General features: G+C 44.1%; 1 protein-coding gene across 1 annotated transcript in view; it reads left to right on the top strand.

The window, feature by feature from the left end:
* The window catches only part of PDGFRL (platelet derived growth factor receptor like), a 49687-nt gene extending 29954 nt beyond the window's left edge, over window positions 1-19733 (top strand). Inside the window, exons 3-6 of the mRNA XM_047771869.1 lie at window positions 10660-10811; window positions 16345-16638; window positions 17624-17763; window positions 19221-19733. Of these exons, the coding sequence (XP_047627825.1) occupies window positions 10660-10811; window positions 16345-16638; window positions 17624-17763; window positions 19221-19409 (775 nt within the window). The 3' untranslated portion in view covers window positions 19410-19733. The remainder of the gene's footprint in view (window positions 1-10659; window positions 10812-16344; window positions 16639-17623; window positions 17764-19220) is intronic.
* Window positions 19734-20236: the final 503 nt, after the last annotated feature.

Below are 20236 nucleotides of genomic sequence, written 5' to 3'. Positions count from 1 at the left end.
TTTCTATGAGTTTCTCCACATGATGTGTGCACATCTGCTAGGTTATCTCTCACTGTCACCTGCAAACATCCTCTTCGGCACTCATTTTGTCAGGATTTGATTATGTATTTGAAGTAATGGGCACATGCTTCCTTCCCAGTGCACAGCAGAAAGCAGGTCAGACTCCTTCCCAGGCTCCCTGAGGATTCCATCCCCAGCTCTGATTGTAACTGGTTGTGTGACCTTGGACGAGTCACCTGGTCTCTGTAAAAATGAAAGATCCAGTCAGATGAACTCTAAGGTCACTTCTGGTTCCAGAGACCCTTGGCACTTGTACTTAATTCCCATTATGGCGGCCAAGGAAGAAGAACCCTTGGACAAGGTTCTCAACCCAGTTTCACTGACTAAATTCTGTTCTGTTCTATACACAGTCACCTCTAACTGCTGTCTGCATAGCAGTATGCCACACCGAAGGCTGTGGGTGATACAGGCAAACATAAGGCATGGTCCTGATTCCTGTTTAGGAAGGGATCATTTCACTAGAGAAACATGGAAACTTACAAAGTTTAGATACTGCAAAACAGCTATGTGTGTGCGTACACATATACACACATGCATATAGTGATAAGGCATCAAGTGCAGAGAGTGAGAAGCAGCTTAGATCACTGTGTACTAGGGCAACCCCAATAGAACCTGACATTTGCAAGCACTTACCCTATGCTACCATACTTCTAGGGTCTTGTATGTTTGTTAACTAACTTAATTCTTTTAACAACCCTAGGAGGTAAAGGCTCTTACTATCTCTCTGTCTTGAATGAGGAAACAGCACAGTAAAATGAAGTAACTTGTTCATGGTCACAGAACCAGAAAGTGGGGGAGGCAGGGTTCAAACCAAGGAAATCTGACTCCCGAGTGCATGCTCTTAACCTCTGTGTTACAAACAGCACCAAACAGCAAAGGTCTTCCTAAGAATTGAACTTGGAAGAATAACCAGGTTTAGATCATGTGGGAAAAGATGAGAGCCTTTCAGAGTCAAAGAGATGGCTGGAGGGCTGGGGTGTAAATGAGCCGATGTGTCCGGGTGGGTGAGGAATTGGGTTGGATGGAGGGGAGGTTCCACAATGGGGGTGCTGGGAGAATGTAGGAGTCTTGGATTCCAGGCAAAGATGGTGGCATTGTGTGTGCACACTGGGAGCTGCATATGTTATAAAGCTGGAGGTCATCATAAAATGGTATTTAGGAAAATACTTTTGACAATTTTGTAGAGCCTCTGAAGCGGGTGAATGAGGCATTCTCCTAGAAGGATTGATTCAAAGGCTGATAGAATGTAAAGAATGGAAAAGAGATGTAGAGGGATGTTGATATTAAGATCTAGCTAAAGCTGGAAGATCCCCCCTTAGAGTATTGACATGGTTGGTATCTTGGGATTTTCAGGGACGGCTTCCTTTAAAAAAAAAAAAAATTGATCATAGAGTTTCTAACTTTCTAAATTAAATGAGCATGTGTTATTTTGTCATAAGAAGGGAAACTAAGAAAAGCAAATGAGTTAAACTACTTAAAAAACTGAAGAGATGCTCTGTGAACATATAATCAGGGATGGCTCATTTGTACTTGACAAATCTGGTGTGAGTTTTACAGCATGTTGCTTTTTCAGCATGTGGAGTTCCAAAAGGCAGGACCAGCAGGAATCCAGGCAGGGGGGTCAGCCTGGGTGACAGGTGGAGTTGTGTCTCCATTAAAAGAAATGGAGAGGTCAAGGGCAGGAGCCAGGTAATCATGAAGCTAAATGACATCCAGGATTGAGCCCAGGGAGGTGGAACAAACTGGAAAGGCCGTATGTATAAGCAGGATAGGCCAGGTTTGAGAACAATGTCACTGCATTCAATTGTGTTTTACACTCCAACTGTCCTTTAATAATAATAATATCTTTATTAACGAGAGCAAAATAATATACTGAACTTTTTAGGCCTCTGAAGGAATATTCCTGCTGGTTCTGACTTTTTTTCAATTAAAGTACAGTTGATTTGCAGTGCTGTGCCAATTCCTGCTGTACAGCACAGGGACCCAGACATACGTGTATATACTTTGTTTCTCTCAGACTATCTTCCATCATGCCTTTTCGAATCCACATTCTAAAAAACACAATGCAACGTAAAACTCCCCTCTAGATTTTTGAGTCCAAGGAAGCCATCCATGGGTACATATTTAAAGAATATTGGTTCTGTAGTTTTGTAAGTGGTTTAATTTGTTTTGCTTTTCTTATAGTTGGATTTTTTTAATTTTTAATTTTTTAAAAAATTTACAGCTGCACCTGCGGCATATGGAAGTTCCCAAGCTAGGGTCAAGTTGGAGCTGCAGCTGCCAGCCTGCACCACAGCCACAGCAACATGGGATCCTTAACCCACTGAGCAAGGCCAGGGATTGAATGAGAATCTTCACAAACATTATGTCATGTTCTGACCTGCTGAGCCACACTAGGAAATCCTGTTTTTGTTTTACTTACAAAATAATTCATCTCAAGTTAGAAAGTTGGAGACTCTACAGATAAGTAAAAATAAGGAAGAGGTCATAGAAAATCCCAAGAAATCTTGTCAACACTGCAGCATAGAATCTTCTAGTTTTATTTTTATACGTTAAAAAAAAATTGTATCGGGGAGTTCCCGTCATGACTCAATGGTTGGTGAACTCCACTAGCATTCATGAGGATGCGGGTTTGATCCCTGGCCTCACTCAGTGGGTTAAGGATCTGGGGTTGCTGTGAGATGTGGTGTAGGTTGCTGATGTGGCTTGGATCCTGCGTTGCTGTGGCTGTGTTGCTGTGGCGTAGGCTGGCTGCTACAGCTCTGAATCAAGCCCTAGCTTGGGAACTTCCACATGCCATGAGTGCAATCCTAAAAGGACAAAAGACAAAAAAAAAAAAATAAGGATAACGTGACCCCCTTGCTGTACAGTGGGAAAATAAAAAATTATATTAAAAAAATTGTAGCAAAATGTACAAACTATCTCATGATTTTTCCCCTAATGTATCATGAACATTTGTTGTATGTTATGGCTGTGATTCCACAGTGTAATCCAACTCTATTGTTGGAATCCTAAATTATTTCCCATTTTTTGACTGTCACAGTTATTGCTGCAATAAACACCTAGGTAAGAATGATTTATTCCTACAGATGGAATTGTTAGGTCACAGGCTATGCACGTCTTAAGGGCATTATTCTAGGCAGCATGACAGGGCTTTCTGTGTGATTAATCTCTAGTGTATCTGGCCTGGTGTGGGCTTGTGGTGTCAAAGGTATAGCCATGCCTGGTTTTCTTAGGATCTGGGAAAGCTCTGAAGGAGGAAGAAAAGCTTTTCCCTTGTAAAGGAGCCAGATGTGTTGGCAAGAGAGGTAGAAAGAAGGGATGTCATTAGCAGGCTGGAAGAGGTGTGCTGAAAAGATAAGCTGAACATCCTCAAGTGTCCAGGAAAGGGCACTGGAGAACGAGAGCGGTTGGCAGGCCTGAGGGACACATATGTGAGCTCCTGTGAAAGAGTTGAAAAACGCCTACTATAAATTTTTAAAGAGTACAGCAGGCTCTGGCATAAGTCATTGTAGTAGAAAAGACCTGAAAGACATACCCAATGTATGTCATATTTCACATACATTCACACAAACTGTTGTTGGGATAGAAATATTGTAGTTACAGTGCAAGGGTTTTGAGTAGGTCCTTGGATAGAATTCAAACATGGAGATGGATGGATAGATAGAGGTATTTCAGCTTACTTTCTGATACTGGAACTACATTCACTTTGAAATTCCCCATCTTCATGTCTGGCTGTCAACTAATTCCTCATACATATTTCTTTTCATTTTCCTTTGATCATAAACTGTGGAGCTTTTATAGGTTTCTTTTATTTTTAAACCAGGATTTGTACTCTGTTGATATGGCTTCGTTCCCAGCATATGATGGAGCAATTATCCTCTGACACATTCTTAAAAGGAGTCTTAGAGTAAACACAGGCCCTGAGCACACACTTGAAACATGACAAGCAAATACTCATGAAGCTTTATCTCTTTTGAGGCTTGGCAGCATTCCTTGTGTGTGGTAGAATTTAAATAATTAATGAATGTGAAAGGAATGTAGAATAAGGAGCGTATTTGATTATATCTGTACATCTTTTCACCTTTCTGGAATTTTTTTTTTTTAAGAGCCATACTTGCAGCACATGGAGGTTCCCAAGCTAGAGGTCAAATCAAAGCTGTAGCTGCCGGCCTACGCCACAGCACCTTGGGTTCTGTGGAGCATTTGTGACCTGCACCACAGCTCATGGCAAAGCCGGATCCTTAACCCACTGAGCAGGGCCAGGAATCAAACCTGTATCCTCATGGATCCTAGTCGTCAGATTCATTTCCGCTGAGCCACGACAGGAACTCCAACCTTTCTTTCTTTTTTTTTTTCTTTTTTTTTTTTTTTTTTTGTCATGGGCCGCTCCCATGGCATATGGAGGTTCCCAGGCCAGGGGTTGAATCGGAGCTGTAGCCACCAGGCCTACGTCTGCAACCTACACCGCAGCTCACGGCAACGCAGGATCGTTAACCCACTGAGCAAGGGCAGGGACTGAACCCTCAACCTCATGGTTCCTAGTCGGATTCGTTAACCACTGCGCCAAACGGCAACTCCAAACTTTTCTATTTTATGCAATGGAATCATCCCAGAGTCTTCAAGGCAGAGAGCCTCTTGGATCGTGTCATTGGGCAGCCCTGTCAAAAAAATTTTTTTTTCATTTTTGGCATCCCCCACGGCATATGGAGCTCCTGGGCCAGGGATCAGATTGGAGTTGCAGTTGTGCCCTAAGCTGCAGCTGCAGCAAGGCCAGATCCCCAACCCACTGTGTTGCGCTAGGGATGGAACCACATCCCAGTGTTCCCAATCCAGTTGCGCCACAGCGGGAGCTCCACAGGAAAGTTTTTTAAATTGACTTTCAGCTATTTCTGCTGTGGCTCTAACACTGATTTGGGGAAGTTACCTAAACTCAGTTTGCTCACCTGTGACACGGGTATAATAATAAAAACCTACCTCTCAGGGCTCTGGTGGGGGTGAAATCAGTCAGAATGTGCAAAGGGCTTAGAACAGTACTTACCACATACCGAGCACTTCTTAGATTTTAATTATGAGTAGTAGTTTCATCATCACCATCTCATGGGATTGAGAAAAAGTAACATGTACCTTGGGTGCTGTCAGGAATAATAGTTGCTGCTTGATAACTGGTTGTTTTGTTCCCTCTAGTCACTTGCTGAATGGCTTCTTGTCCATTTAAAGAGAAAATGGTGAGTTCCTGTTGTAGCCCAGCAGAAATGAATCCGACTAGGAACCATGAGGTTGCAGGTTCGATCCCTGGCCTTGCTTAAGGATCCGGCATTGCCGTGAGCTGTGGTGTAAGTCACAGATGTGGCTCAGATCTGGCATTGCTGTGGCTATGGTGTAGGCCAGTGACTACAGCTCCAATTCAACCCCAGCCTGGGAACCTCCATATGCCACGGTGCAGCCCTAAAAGATAAAAAGAGAAAAAGGGGTATCATGATTAACAAGAACTAATTAAATCAGATACTCCAGGTTTGGGGTTTTTTTTGGGGGGGGGCACATGTGAAGTGGGTAACAGGAGAAGGGGAGGGTCTAGGGTTGAAGCATCTTGGGACAGGGGGTCTGTGAGGCTCATGAATCCTTATCTCCATCTCCTGGTGTAGACTCTGGCCCCAGAGGCCTGAGGTCACGTCCCATCCCCTGGGAGAGCCTGCCACCTGGACTGTGTGAGGCCATTAGTAGAAATGGACATTTTAAATCCAGGCATTTAAACTGTAATCCTGCTAAATAATTTGTTTCCTGTTTCATGTTGTTTACATAAGAAGAGGGGGTGGAAAAATCCAGAAATGTTTTCCAGTGCATTTCCTTCCTTCCACCCCCAATCCTGCTAAAGATACAGCATGGTGGTGGTAGGGTCAGGCCCAAGGGCTACATTTTTCTGTGCCTGGTTTCTTTCCTATTAGGAATGGCGTCTTAGAATTTCCAACAGTGCTAGTAGATGCTGGGCCCACAGAAAGTCTCTGTACACTTATGGAGCACTTACTGTTTTTGTAGCCCAGACTGAGCTCTATAGGGAATGTGGCCAGACATCGTGGTCCACCTGGGAAAATGTCCACCCCTATTTCCTCTCCACCTTTTCATCTTTGATCTGCTGAAATCCAGCCCCATCCTCACACTGAAATTGTTCTATTGGTTGCCGAAGACTTTCATTCTGCCCAGTGAAATGTGTGGTATTTGTGTTGTCATGCATCTCCCTTAAAGGCCCCTGATGCTTTTTACCATCAATTTCTTGAATCTTTCTCCTTGATGATCCCATTTCCAGATTCCCCTTTCCTTCCTGATTCTGTTTCTCTCTTCACCGACCTCTCCTTTTCCTGCTGGCCCCCTAGTTTTTGTCATCAGTCCTCTCTTGTCGACCACACTTTCCTCGTTGAATTCATTCCTTCCTTTAGCTCCTCCTTGGACCTACCCTAGGTGATTGACCCAAATACAAATCTAGAGCTGTTTGACTTCCTCTGTGCCGACCCTATAAGTCCAACCACGACTGGGACATCTACACCCCTGGGACCCACATTTCAACACCAATTGAAAATCTCCAATAGTGAATCTGTTCATCGGCCAGCCCCGTCTCCTTCCTCTCCTCAGCTCTTCCATTTTAGTTGGTTAAAACCCCACTTTTCCCATCACGTGGAGATACAAATTGAGTGGGCACTCCTGATGTGTCTTTTGCCACCCCTTCTCCCCAGTCTGTCATGTATCTTTCCCAAGAAAACCTGTCTTGTATGTTTCTCTTCCATGGCCACCACCCAGCCTGGCCCCAGCACTTACTGTTCACCCCAGGAAGAGCGTCTCAACCTCTCATGCATCGTCCTCTTCCTGCCCCTCCCATGCCTCTTCTCTCCATTTGTGCTCTGGCTAAGGCAGGCCCATGACCTCCCTTCTCCAACACTGAGGGTGGTCCCCTGCCTATGAAACGTGTACCCCTCTCTCTGTTCTCAACCGTCCGCCCTGTGACTCCCAACCCACTCCCTCCATCTCCTTCTGTAACTAATGGATCGAATCCCTGCATCAGGAGTTCCTGTTGTGGCTCAGTGGGTTAAGAACCCGACATAGTGTACATAAGGATGCAGGTTCAATCTCAGACCTCTCTCAGTGGGTTAAGGATTCAGCAATGCCACAAGCTGCAGTGTAGCTTGCAGATTCATCTCATAGCTGCGGTATAGGATTGCAGCTGCAGCTTCCGTTTGACTCTTAAGCCCAGGAACTTCCATATGCCACAGGTGTAGCCGTAAAAAGAATAAAAAAAAAAATCCCTGCATCATTACTGAGTGCCTTCTACCCACCATGCACTGGGGACTCAGCAGTGAATGAGCAGACCAGGTCTCTGCAGCTTTGTGGGGCCTGTATTTTCCTGAGCCAATGAGTTTGCTGCCTTAATGTCCCTCTGCCCCCACCTTTCAAAGTCCAGCTTATCCCACTTCCCTCTCAAAGCTGCCTTCAATCTCTCCCACCTACAAGGATGAACCCCTTTCTAGAATTCCTACTGCTTTTGTTGTGAGCACCATTTTAGTCATCCTCTGATCCTTTCATGTATATTAGTTTTAGCTCCTTAACTGGATTATGACAGCCTTGAGGTCCACTGGGTTTTTCTTTGCGGTGCTAACCATCGCTGATGTTGGGTTTGTATATTTGTCATTGTTACCATTGTCTTCCCAATAACTACTACTAATCTGTAGTGATATGAAATTAAGATATAATGAGGATAATGCAGTGAACCAGGCATGGCATGAAGTGCTTTGTATGCATTGTATCTTCTAACGAGTGGGTATTCGGTATGTACTGAATTGATGGAGAAGACAATTTTTTTTCTTTGTTCTCCAGCTGTGGGTCTCAGGGAAGTCACTTCTACTGAGACTCAGTCTCATTTGCAAAATTGGGAGCTGGATTCTTGCTTTTTAAGGTTCTTTCCTGGTCCAACACTGCTGTTCAGTTTCATTTCAATCTCCTGATTTCCAGAGAAACTTTACTGTGCACAGATTTGTTGCTTAGGGAATATAAAACAAAGAGGGCACCATCCCTGCCCTCAAAGTTTTCCTTCTCCGTTATAATGACAGGAAGCCAGAGGTGTATCAAAGGGGTAAGAACATGGAGCTGATTATGTCACTGGGAGAAAGTGGGGAGGTTCCTGAGTTGATTCTAATTAGAAGCTTCCTGAAGGAGGAGAGATTTCCGTTCAGTTGAAAGGAGGCAGTTGATGAGTGGGAGGACAGAGGCATCTCATGGCAGCCTGGTGGGCAAAGTGGCTATTCAGCAGTGACCAGAACAGGCTGTGTTGAAGACCAACCAGCCAGACATTCTGCTGTGTGCTAAATTTAAAGTGGTGACGGCACTGATGTCACTGCAACATACAACAGGAGAACCTCGACCACATCGGCAAAGTATGTGGATCCCAGAGGGGTGAAGCATGTGGGTATTTGAGATGCATCCTTGGATTAAGACCATTTATTTTGGCATCTTCTCGGGCTGAGGCCCAGGGTGGGGTGATGGTACACCTGGATGCCCAACACAATGTCATTCAATTAAATACCACAACACTTGGCTAATACTAATGCTTAATGATAATAAATATTGTCTCTCCTTATTTCAAAAAGGATCTGAAGGGGACTGCAGATATATTCACATGCAACAAGATAAAAATACAAGAGATAAAAAAGGAGAAGATAAAAGTAAAAATAGTGTGAGGCCAGAGGAGAAGTTCAAGTGCCTAAAATCTCTAGCTACTAGACCAGAGGTGGGTGCATGCTTGGGACTCCGCATCTTAGCAACCAATGCATTTTTTCCCTAAAGGGAAGTTCTTATTTTTATATGATAATGTAGCATCTCAAAGATCCCCAAGTTTGTTTTGCATCCTGGATAATACTATGTTCTTTCTTTTTATTTTTTTTAAATTTTATTGTAGTATAGTTGATTTACAATATTGTATTAGTTTTAGATGTATAACAAAGTGAATCAGTTCTCTGTATACATATAAACATTATTTTTTCTATATATGTTATTACAGACTATATAGATAGTAGCTATATAGGATAGGTAGCTTTCCCTGGCTATCTAGTAGTTCCTTGTTACTTATATACGGTAGTGTGTATGTGTTATTTCCATCCTAATTTATCCCTCCCCTCAGAGTTTCCCCTAGGGTAATCATAAGTTTGGTTTTGAAATCTGTTTATTTCTGCTTTGTAAATAAGTTCTTTTGTATCATTTTTATTAGGTCCCACATATAAGTGATATAATATGATATTTGTCTTTGTCTGACATATGTCACTTAGTATGATAATCTCTTTTAAGTCCATCCATGTTGCTGCAAATGGCATTATTTCATTCTTTTTTATGGCTGAGTAATATCCCATTGTGTATGTGTATTATATCTTCTTTATCCATTCCTCTGTCAATGGACGTTTAGGCTGCTTCCTGGTCTTAGCTATTGTAAATAGTGCTGCAATGAACCAATGTGGTGCATGTTATCTTTTCAAATGATGGTTTTCTCTGGATAAATGTTCAGGGATGGGATTGCTGGATCATATGGTACTTCTATATTTAGTTTCTTACTGAACCTCCATACTGTTCTCCATAGTGGTTATGCCAACTCACATTCCCACCAGCAGTGTAGGAGGGTTTCCTTTTCTCCACACCCTCTCCAGAATGTATTGTCTGTAGACATTTTAATGATGGTCATTCTGACAGGTGTGAGGTGGTACTTCATTGTAGTTTCGATTTGCATTTCTGTAATAATTAGTGATATTGAGCATCTTTTCATGGGTTTTTTGGAAATCTGTCTTCTTCGAAGGAATGTCCATTTAGATTTTCTGCCCATTTTGTGCCTGGGTTGTTTTTTGATGTAAAGCTGCATGAGATGTTTGTAAATTTTGGAGAGAAATCCCTTGTCAGTTCCTTTATTTGCAGAGATTTTCTCCCATTCTCTGGGCTGTCTTTTTCTTTATTGTTTCCTTTGCTGTGCAAAAGCTTTTAAGTTTAATTAGCTCCCATCTGTTTATTTTTGTTTTTATTTTTATTACTCTAGGCGATGGATCCAAAAAGATATTGCCTCGATTTATGTCCAAGAGTGTTGTGATTCCTCCAGCTCCATTCTTCTTTCTCAAGATTGCTTTTGCTATTTGGGGTCTTTAGTGTTTCCATACAAATTTGAAACAATTTTTTTTTTCTGTTTCTGCATGTGCTTTTGTTCATGTTGACAGCTGTTTAAATAAACTCATAGTAATAAAAGCTGAAAGCAAAACGCCTGCTCAAAGCCTTGTGGCTGAGTTTGTGTGGCTCAGTGATTTTACTTAAGGAAACTCCAGTTCTGAGGTCAAAGAGAATGTCTTCTCATTAGAGAATGTAATTGTCATTTATGACTTCCTTCTAGGAAAGGCTTTTCTGTCTACCTCCTCCACTTTCCTCCAGCAACATTTCCCCATAATCACTCTTACTAGTTGGTACCATCTGACAAAGTGCACTCTGCCTGGAGCCACTGGGTCTTTAGATGCAAGGACGATGGAGCAGAGAGGGACGGGGACCAGGCCTCACCCGGGTGTGACCTGGTTTTGCTCTTGTTGACAGTGTGAAGCAGCATGAGCGCTACGGCCAGCTGACCCTGGTGAACTCCACTGCGGCGGACACAGGAGAATTCAGCTGCTGGGGGCAGCTCTGCAACGGCTACATCTGCAGGAGGGACGAAGCCAAGACGGGCTCCACCTACATCTTTTTTACAGGTAAAAGATTTGCTGTATTAGTGGAACTCTTCAGACATCTGCACTTGGCCCATGTTAAAGGTTCTCACTGCTGCCTATCAAATAAGGACGGTTGGAGCACTCACTGTTTGCCAGGCTCTGGGCTCAATGAGTTACATCAATTATTTCATTGATGTAAGTCTCACAAGAACCTTTCAGGGTAAGTACTAATATCATTTCCTTTTTTTTCGCTTTTTTTTTTTTTTTTTTTTTTTTTAGTGAGAAAGTTGAGGTTTAGAGAGATTAAGTCTTTCAGGTCAGACTGCAAGTAAGTGGCTGTCTCAGGATTTGCCCCCAGGATTTTCTGATTCCAGAGTCTGTAGCCACATTGTCCAATATGGCAGCCACTAGACCTGTGTGACTATTTAAATGCAAATGGGGATTAATTAAAATTAAAGTTAAAAACTTAGTTTCTCAGGCCACTGGCCATGTTTCAAGTGCTCCATTGGCGCATGTGGCCAGTGCCGATCCTACTGGATGGTGCAGACAAGAGAAAAATCCATCAACACAGAAAGTTCTCTTGAATGGCATCACTGTAGACTTTTAGTCACTACGTTCCCAGAATCTGTGATGAGCTCCTTTCTGGAAGCTCCACAGTCAGAGGCTGCTTGTCTGAAGGCCTCCTCGTGTTGTCTTTATGAGAACTATGAGCTGAGGCTTTGGGGGCAGCACTCCCGAAGACCCTGTGCTTTATGGCTCCAGTCCTGATCCCTGAGCCTAAGTAAAGTACTTGAAAATATCACCCTCCACACCTGCCTCAGGGCCAGTTCTCTGTGAGCCAGGCAGAACTTGGACTTGGATAAACAGGCTCTGCTGAGCTGCTTGCCAGCCACCTTTCTCTGCCAAGCTCTCTAAAGTTTGGAGGATGATATTCTCCAACAGCGTTCGGAGGTCAGACCAGCTTTCAGGACTCTTTCAAATACCACCCCCTGGCACTGCTGTTTTCTAAGGCATTTCAGGTGAAGCCAGAACGTGTTCTTAGTGTCCAAGCAGGGGCCATCGTGAGGTTTGTATACATCTTGAATCCGTCTATCTCCAGACCTATAGTGACTTAGATCTATGACTCAAATGACCTTATGTTCTGGACATTAATGAGCACTTTAGCAAAATCTCCTACGTTTTCCCTTCCTGCCCAAATAGCTCCTCTCTGGATGTGTTAGCAGAGCATGCTGCAATTCTGGAGACACATGTATCTCATTTCATTTCCACAACCCTGTGAGGAAATGAGTAGATATATTTAATTATCTCTATTTTAGAAACAATAATGCTGATGCTCCGACGCAGTAGGGCAAGGTGACTTGTTCCATGTTCTGTGACTTCCTGTGGCAGAGGAGAGTCAAACCCTGGTTTTCTGATCCAGGATCCAGTGTTCTTAGGGCCTTAACCCACTTGTAAGATGAGGTGGAAGACAGATAGACAGACAAGACACAAACTAGGATAACCGGAGTTCAGAATTGCTGATGGTTGTTCACAGGCCATCCCTTCTGAGCCTTATCCTGGAATGTGCCACCCAGAAGTGCCTGTGTGCCCCTGGTATTATAATCACACCAGGAAGCAGCAGTAGAAAAGGCAACTACTTAAGACTAACAGGGAGTTCCTGCTGTGGCATAGCGGGTTAAAAATCCAACTGCAGTGGCTTGGGTCACTGAGGAGGTTTGGGTTTGAAAGGATCTAGCATTGCCTCAGCTGTGTCTTGGATTCAGTCCCTAGCCTAGAAACTTCCATAGGCCACAGGTGTGGCCATTAAAAAAAAAAAAAAAAAAAAAAGGACAAACAGAACCTGCCATTGTGCACAAGGACCGATATCATATTTCAAACTGCCAGTGAAGGTTCTTTCGCCATGATGAGCACTGTTGTGTTTCCCCAAATACTGGGTTTTGGAACTGAGATTTTTGAACTGAAGAACTCTCTTGAGCAGAAGGTCCCAATGGTGTTTGTTCCAGGCTCTCTGAGTTCTGGAGACAGGTCCTATTTCTTAATTCGTGGAAGCTGTATTGTAAATCTAAAGGCAGGCTGAAAAATCAATATTTATTTCAACTTTCAAGAGACTTGGATCAGGGACGTGACCTAATGTGTTGTATCATTTTCTTACTGCTTTACACTCAGTTAAGAGTCCAGCTGGATTTTCAGTATAGGCTTAGCGATTTGTCTTTTCAAGCACTGGGTGGGTTTGGGAAAGCAAGATGGGCTGTTATGGAAGCTGAGCTTCCCGCTGTTGGCTCTGGAGTCTTTCAGAACATATGCTTCCCCACCACCCACACAGAGAAACGTCTGGTGTTCATTATGTTTGTGTGTTTCCTAGAGTTTGATTGCAAACACTGTGAAGCTTCTTCTGACTGTTGTTAATTTGTGCAATTTTTGATTAAGCAACTGCCGCATGTTATGTTTAATCTTTATCCTGGAGGCTCAGAGGGTTTTCCACCCCCTTACTTTTAATTGAAGTATAATGTATACAAAGGAAGATACACAAATCATAACTCTACATCTCAGTAAATTATCCTCAAGCGAACATACATATGTAAGCACCACCCAGATCAAGTAGGAGGATGTTACCGGTAGTAAGGCTTACTCACAGTAAGAGGCATGGGCTCCAATATACAAGTGTAGTAAAACCACAATAATAAGCACTTTACCAAATGTGGCCTTTATTATAATTTGGATTTTAGCTTGTGAACTCTAATTTTTAAAAAAATCTGTTTCCATATATTTCATTTTCTTAATGTTTGTCATCCACCTGAGTAGATACAGGCATATTTGCAGGAAGCATATGTAAATTATATATATTTTTTGTTTTTAGGGCTTCATATATGTCATATGGACGTTCCCAGGGTAGGGGTCGAATTGGTGCTTCAGCTGCTAGCCTAAGCCACAGCCACAGCAACGCAGGATCCGAGCCACATCTGCAACCTACACCATGGCTCACAGCAATGCTGGATCCTTAACCCACTGAACGAGGCCAAGGATTGAACCCATGTCCTCATGGATACTAATTGGGTTCATTACTGCTGAGCCACAAGAGGAACTCCTCTATAATTTCTTTCTTTCTTTTTTTTTTTTTTGTCTTTTTGCCATTTCTTGGGCCGCTCCCATGGCATATGGAGGTTCCCAGGCTAGGGGTCTAATTGGAACTGTAGCTACTTGCCTATGCCACAGCCATAGCAACTCGGGGATCTGAGCCGCATCTGTGACCTACACCACAGCTCATGGCAACGCTGGATCCCCAACCCACTGAGCAAGGCCAGGGATTGAACCCGCAACCTCATGGTTCCTAGTTGGATTTGTTAAGCACTGAGTCACGACAGGAACTTCATCCTCTATAATTTTTAAAATAAATTTGAACACACTATTTTTTTGGTCACTGGAATCTACTGATTGCAATATTTTTTTTCCTATTTGCTAAAGCAATTGGTGTGGTCACTTCTTTCAAAGCACGGATTATAGCACAAGAAGTAAGACCTCATTTTTTTGTTCTGAAATTCAGACTGTGCACTTATTCTACTGGCTTTGCTCACTGGCTCAGGTTCTTCTACAAAACCTTAAAGCAAATGTTTCTGAATCTGATGGTCATAAATTGCTATCTACTCCAGATTTTCCTCTTGCTATGCTTGCTGAAGCATAGCAAGAGGAAGTGACACATTCAAGGTCATATGGACTCATTCTGTGTGAACAGGGGTATTAGCTACAACACTGACCAGGGTGCCCTCGCCTAAGCCTGAGAGTTAATTTATCATGAAGTGGCACAGTGTTGAATAAGAAGGAGATTCACTGAACCATGACTCCATGTTAGGAAGCCTGGTACTCATAGCTACAGAACTCCTGATCCATGAAGGCATTTGCTGCTGTCTCCAGGAATTCTGTCCCCAACCTAAAACATCATACAACTATGACACAAAGAAATCTAGTGAAGAAAGCCAAGAATAGGAGTTCCTGTTATAGCTCAGCAGGTTAAGGACCTGATGCTTTCTCTGTGAGGATGCAGGTTCCATCCCCGGCCTCTCTTAGTGTGTTAAGGATCTGGCATTGCCACAAGCTGTGACTTAGGTGGCAGATGCAGCTCAGATGTGGTGTTGCTATGGCTGTGGTGTAGACTGGCAGCTGAAGCTCTGGTTTGACCACCAGCCTGGGAACTTCTGCAGGTGCGGCCGTAAAAAGAAAACAACAACAACAAAAAGCCAAGAGTAATTGAGGCATACTATAGGCAAAACATGGGAGACTATTTAACAAGTGTTGGGGTGTGATTCAGTTCAAAGATTTCTCTTAGCAATGACTATAATCTCTCACAGAATAATTCAAAAAACAATGTATGTAATTAATGTCTTATGCCCCAAGCAAAAAACAACCCCCCCCCCAACCCAATCCAGAGACCTTGACTGTCCAAAGGAAAGTAGGGGTAAACCAGGCCTCACTTTTTTATTTTCATTTTTGGCCACCCTGCCACATGTGGCATTCCTGGGCCAAGGATCAGATCCGAGGTGCAGTTTCAACCTAAGTTACAGCTGCGCTATTGCTGTGCCGGGCCAGGGATTGAACCTATAACCCAGTACTCCAAAAACACCACTGATCACTGTTGTGCCACAGCAGGAACCTCCCAGTCATCATTTCTATAAGTAAAAAAAAAAAAAAAGCCATCATCTGGAGCTTAAAGAACATGCAGTGATATCAAAGGAAACAGGAGGCTTGAAAGAAACTGGCTGAAGGGTGCACAGTCCCATGGCAGCCAAGCAGAGCTCAGAACCCAAGACTAGTGAGTTCCTTGTCTGCTCCTGCTTGATGCCCTTTCCCTTGACCTTGGCAGGAATGAGGTCTCCTGGGCTGTGAGGATGAGGAGGACCCCAGCACCCTTACTGGGCCCAACTCAGAGGAGCTCTGCTGAGCTGGGAAATACCTTCCTGAGCAAGGGCTGTGGGGCTGACTTCCCTAGAGACACAGTGGATGGCTCCCAGGCTTTAAGACTGCTCTTAACACAAATAAATCATTCCCCTCCTGCCTCTGCAGGGGGGGAATATCTCAGTAGGGTAAATCCCACAGTGTGGTAATCCAATGGGCTCGATTTGGACTTAAACGAATACCTATTTTGTTTCTTTTAAGAAACAAAAGTTAAGTAAAAGCAAAAAAAAAAAAAAAAAGAGTTTCCATTGTGGCTCAGAGGGTTATGAACCTGACTAGTATCCATGAGGACATGGGTTCAATCCCTGGACTCACTCAGTGGGTCAGGCATCCAGCGTTGCTGTGAGCACAGATGCAGCTCAGATCCCAAGTAGTTGTGGCTATCTGTGGTGTAGGCCAGCAGCTGCAGCTCTAATTCATCCCCTAGCCTGGGAACTTCCACATGCCATGGGTACGACCCTATAAAAGCAAAAAAAAAAAAAAAAAAGGCCTTTTCAATTCATAAGGACTCAGTATTCCAAGTATATTGCCAATCCCCTCTCTCATCTTGTGCCTTGAATGTAAGAATCCTTTAAGTACTTTACCTTCTCTCTCCCAAATAAATAAGCCTGTGTCTTTCCCTTTGCAGAGAAAGGAGAACTCTTTGTACCTTCACCCAGTCACTTTGATGTTGTCTACTTGAACCCCGACAAACAGGCGGTGGTTCCTTGTCGAGTGACGGTCCTGTCGGCCAAAGTCACGCTCCACAGGGAGTTCCCAGCCAAGGAAATCCCCGCCAACGGAACGGACATTGTTTATGACGTGAAGAGAGGTTTTGTGTATCTGCAGCCTCACTCTGACCACCAGGGGGTGGTCTACTGCAAGGCAGAGGCCGGGGGCAAGTCCCAGATCTCGGTCAAGTACCAGCTGCTCTATGCAGAAGGTAAGGCTGCTCTGCACCCCAGCGAGATTGTTGTCACTTCTGGCTGTTAGTATCAGGGTACGGCCGTTCCCAGTGATGGATGGAAATGAGGCACAGAATGCTGGTTTTTGTTTTGTTTTTAAAAATGTTTTCTTGGGAGTTCCCATCATGGCTCAGTGGCAGCTACAGCTCGGATTATACCACTAGCCTGGGAACTTCCGTATGCCACGGGTGCAGCCCTAGAAAAAAGACAAAAATTTTTTTTTCATTTTACAGCTGTACCCACAGTGTATTGAAGTTCCTAGGTTAGCGGTCGAATTGGAGCTGCAGCTGCTGGCCTACACCACAATCACAGCAACGTGGGATCTTAGCCACAACCGTGGCTATGCCACAGCTTGCAACACTGAATCCTTAACCCACTGACTAGGGCCAGGGATTGAACCTGCATCCTCAGGGAAACTATGTCAGGTTCTTAACCTGCTGAGCCACAATGGAGACTCCTCACAGAATGCTGTTTTTAAAGGCTCTTCCACAGAGGAGAAACCACAAACGTTTCTCCCAGTAGTAGATTCGGACTTCCTCCTCTTCTTTCTGCACAGCTGCACACCTGTCTATTCACCTTCATCTTTCTGCTGTCCTCCCACCAGTCTGCCTTCCCTTCATTCTGCTTGCTCTGCCCCCATGTCCCTTCTTCTCCCTCGGCCCTTTTACTCCCTTCACAAGAGCCCCTGCCAGACCTCTGGGGCTCTTTTCCTCCTTCCAAGTGGGACAGCTACTGTTGGGGAGTCCTTGGATGACCACCCAGTGCCTAACACCAGAGCAGAGAGAGAGGTGGTGTCAGGGAGACCAGAGGGAGTGGAGAGGGTAGGCACGATGCTAGATGGGAAGCTGAAGAAAAGCAGGAACGTTGCATATCTGCCCAAAGAAGAGACTGGGTCTGTTGGTTTGTCTCTACGTCATGCTCATAGATGTCACCTCTTGGGGCCTGCCCCCTGCCCACTCCCAGTTCCCAGCGGCCCTCCGTCAACAACCATCTTAGCATCGGCGAACAAAGTGAAAGGTGGGGATGACATCAGCGTCCTCTGCACTGTCCTTGGGGAGCCGGACGTGGAGGTGGAATTCAGGTGGATCTACCCTGGGCTGAAGGTACGCGTGTCCCAGTCTCAGCAGCCCTTTGAGTTCAGTTTTGCTCCCCACCCACCCCACCCCTGCCTCTTTGTGACATGGACCAGGACTTGAGAAGCATGGGAAATGTGTGGAGCTCTGGTAGGGCCAGGGCTTGCCTGTTCTTCTAAGATGGTTCATGGTATTTACAAATGGATTTTTCTTAAAGGACAGGAAAAAAAAAGTGACTGGTTCCATTAGACAATTCAGTCCATGTACCCTAGTCATGTTATTTTCCCTGTTATCCCTGAAGGAAGGGGACAAGGGCATGAACAGGAAGGGAGGGACCTCCTTCTTTCTTTACCCCCAACCTCAGTCTTAATTCTGGGATGATTGGAAGTCCCTCTAACCTCCCCCTGGTATGTCTGTGTCCTCCTATGCAGGCTGGGCCTTGGCACAAGGAGCTTTGAGTAGATACCCAAGTGGTCATTAAACCCAGGACTTTGTAAAGGTGCTGTGAGGCCAAGCTCCTGTTAAAATAGACTTCCCACAAACACCACTCCCAGCACATTTAGCCTCTGGGCCTGTTCTGCTCACTGAAATAAACAGCTTTGCTACCAACATGGAATAATCCCTTTGTTGCCAGAAGAGATTTGGCCTCCTCAGAGGTACTCAGGAGCCAATACACTTCTGGCTTGGGGACTGTGATGGGTGGAAAATAACTCTCCCCAGAGGATGGTACTTTCTGAGTACCGGGTACTTGTTTTTAAAAAGCGCTGTCCCTATTTAGAAACCATTAATAATTTTCAGTACTTAAAAAAAAAATGTTGCTAATTACTGTGAGTAGAAAGGGGGATTCATTTCGTAAGTACTACCGTTATGTTAAATCCATAAAATGCTCTATTCTCATCACCAAAGTTGGATGAAGTATCTCAAAAGTGACCATTTCACTTTCTAGACATAGGGAGTTATATCACCGTGTTATCCATCCATCGGAATCCTATAGCACATGTGACTTATCCTATGTCCTCCTCCCCCAAATCCAAACATTTGGGAGCTCTTATTCAATTACACCATGAGTGCTTCAGGATTCCTTTTGACTAAATCCTGTGAATAAGATGCATTGAGGGAAGGGGGTGAGTGTGGGCAGTGTCAATAGGAAATCAGTGGAAAATTTTATCTGTGTTTTTATACCTAATACCAGTCCCACATTCTTCAAGTTCCAAAAGAAGAAAATATAAATTAGGTAGACATTTATTGAAGAAAAGGGCAGAGAGAGAGAACCGCACAGCATAAGGACTTTGCAGGCTCTGCTTGGACAAAATGCAGCCTAAAATGACTAGAGAGTGGCAGAGCTCCCATGAGCTGCGCATACCAAGTAGTCTGGTAGAAGCATGTGCCTGCCGCTTTGAAAGGAATATTCAGCAGTGCTGGATGAATGGGAGCTGTTTGACAGCAGCTTGGTGGTGGTGCTTCAGCGCCTGTGTGTCGTTAAACAGGATGAAAGGCCGGTGACGATTCAAGACGCTTGGCGGCTGATCCACCGAGGACTTGGACACACCACAAGGATCTCCCAGAGCGTCCTGACAGTTGAAGACCTGGAGACCATTGACGCGGGTTATTACATTTGCACTGCTCAGAATCTCCGAGGACAGACCACAGTAGCTACCACTGTTGAGTTTTCCTGATTTGGAAAATGAAGTATTATGAACTTGCGGGAAAGCCAGTTCGTGTATGCAGCCGGCTCTGGGGCTCCTTTGACCAGTGCATTGCCAGAGGCTGATGTCAAGTGCCAAACCCCAGGTCCTGTCCTGTGAGTCAGACCCAGACCTCCAAACTAAAAGGAAGTCACCCAGGCTAATAATAGATGTGTTAACTCCAAGAGAAAGCCTGTATTCTGATAGCCGACCTACGTATATGTGTTTCTAGTTTTACACTAAGAAGGCATATATGTAAACACCTTCGTATAATCATTTCTATTAAATGAGCAAGTTTTTGTAAAAAATCAAAAATGGGCTAAGGGCTGTTTTTTAAATTGGCTTAATGTACATCCAGAGGGACTTGGTGGCAATGTTTGAGTCAGTACCTCATATGCCATATTTTTGTTGTTTTGCTTTTTAGGACCACACTTGCAGCATATGGAAGTTCCCAGGCTAGGGGGTGAATTGGAGCTGCAGCTACTGGCCTACACCACAGCAGCGCCGGACCTGAGCCACGTCTGTGACCTACACAGCTACCTGCAGCTCATGGCAACACCTGATCCTTAACCCACTGAGTGAGGCCAGGGATTGAAGCAACATACTCATGGATACTAGTCAGGTTTGTTACCGCTGAGCCACGATGGGAACTCCTAATATGCTATTTAACAACAATACATGAGAATCTAAAAATATTAATACATAGTTCACTTACATATGAACTACTGTAGGGTATGAAGGTATCAAAAAAAATCACATAAACTTTTTTAAACTGCTTCACTCAAAGGTGGTCGTTGTAGATGAGACATTCAGTAAGA

This window comes from Phacochoerus africanus, chromosome 3, assembly GCF_016906955.1.
Source record: "Phacochoerus africanus isolate WHEZ1 chromosome 3, ROS_Pafr_v1, whole genome shotgun sequence".
In the NCBI taxonomy this organism is placed as follows: Eukaryota; Metazoa; Chordata; class Mammalia; order Artiodactyla; family Suidae; genus Phacochoerus; species Phacochoerus africanus.
The sequence above is the reverse complement of the archived record's forward strand: the minus strand, read 5'-3'. Positions and strand labels throughout refer to the sequence as shown.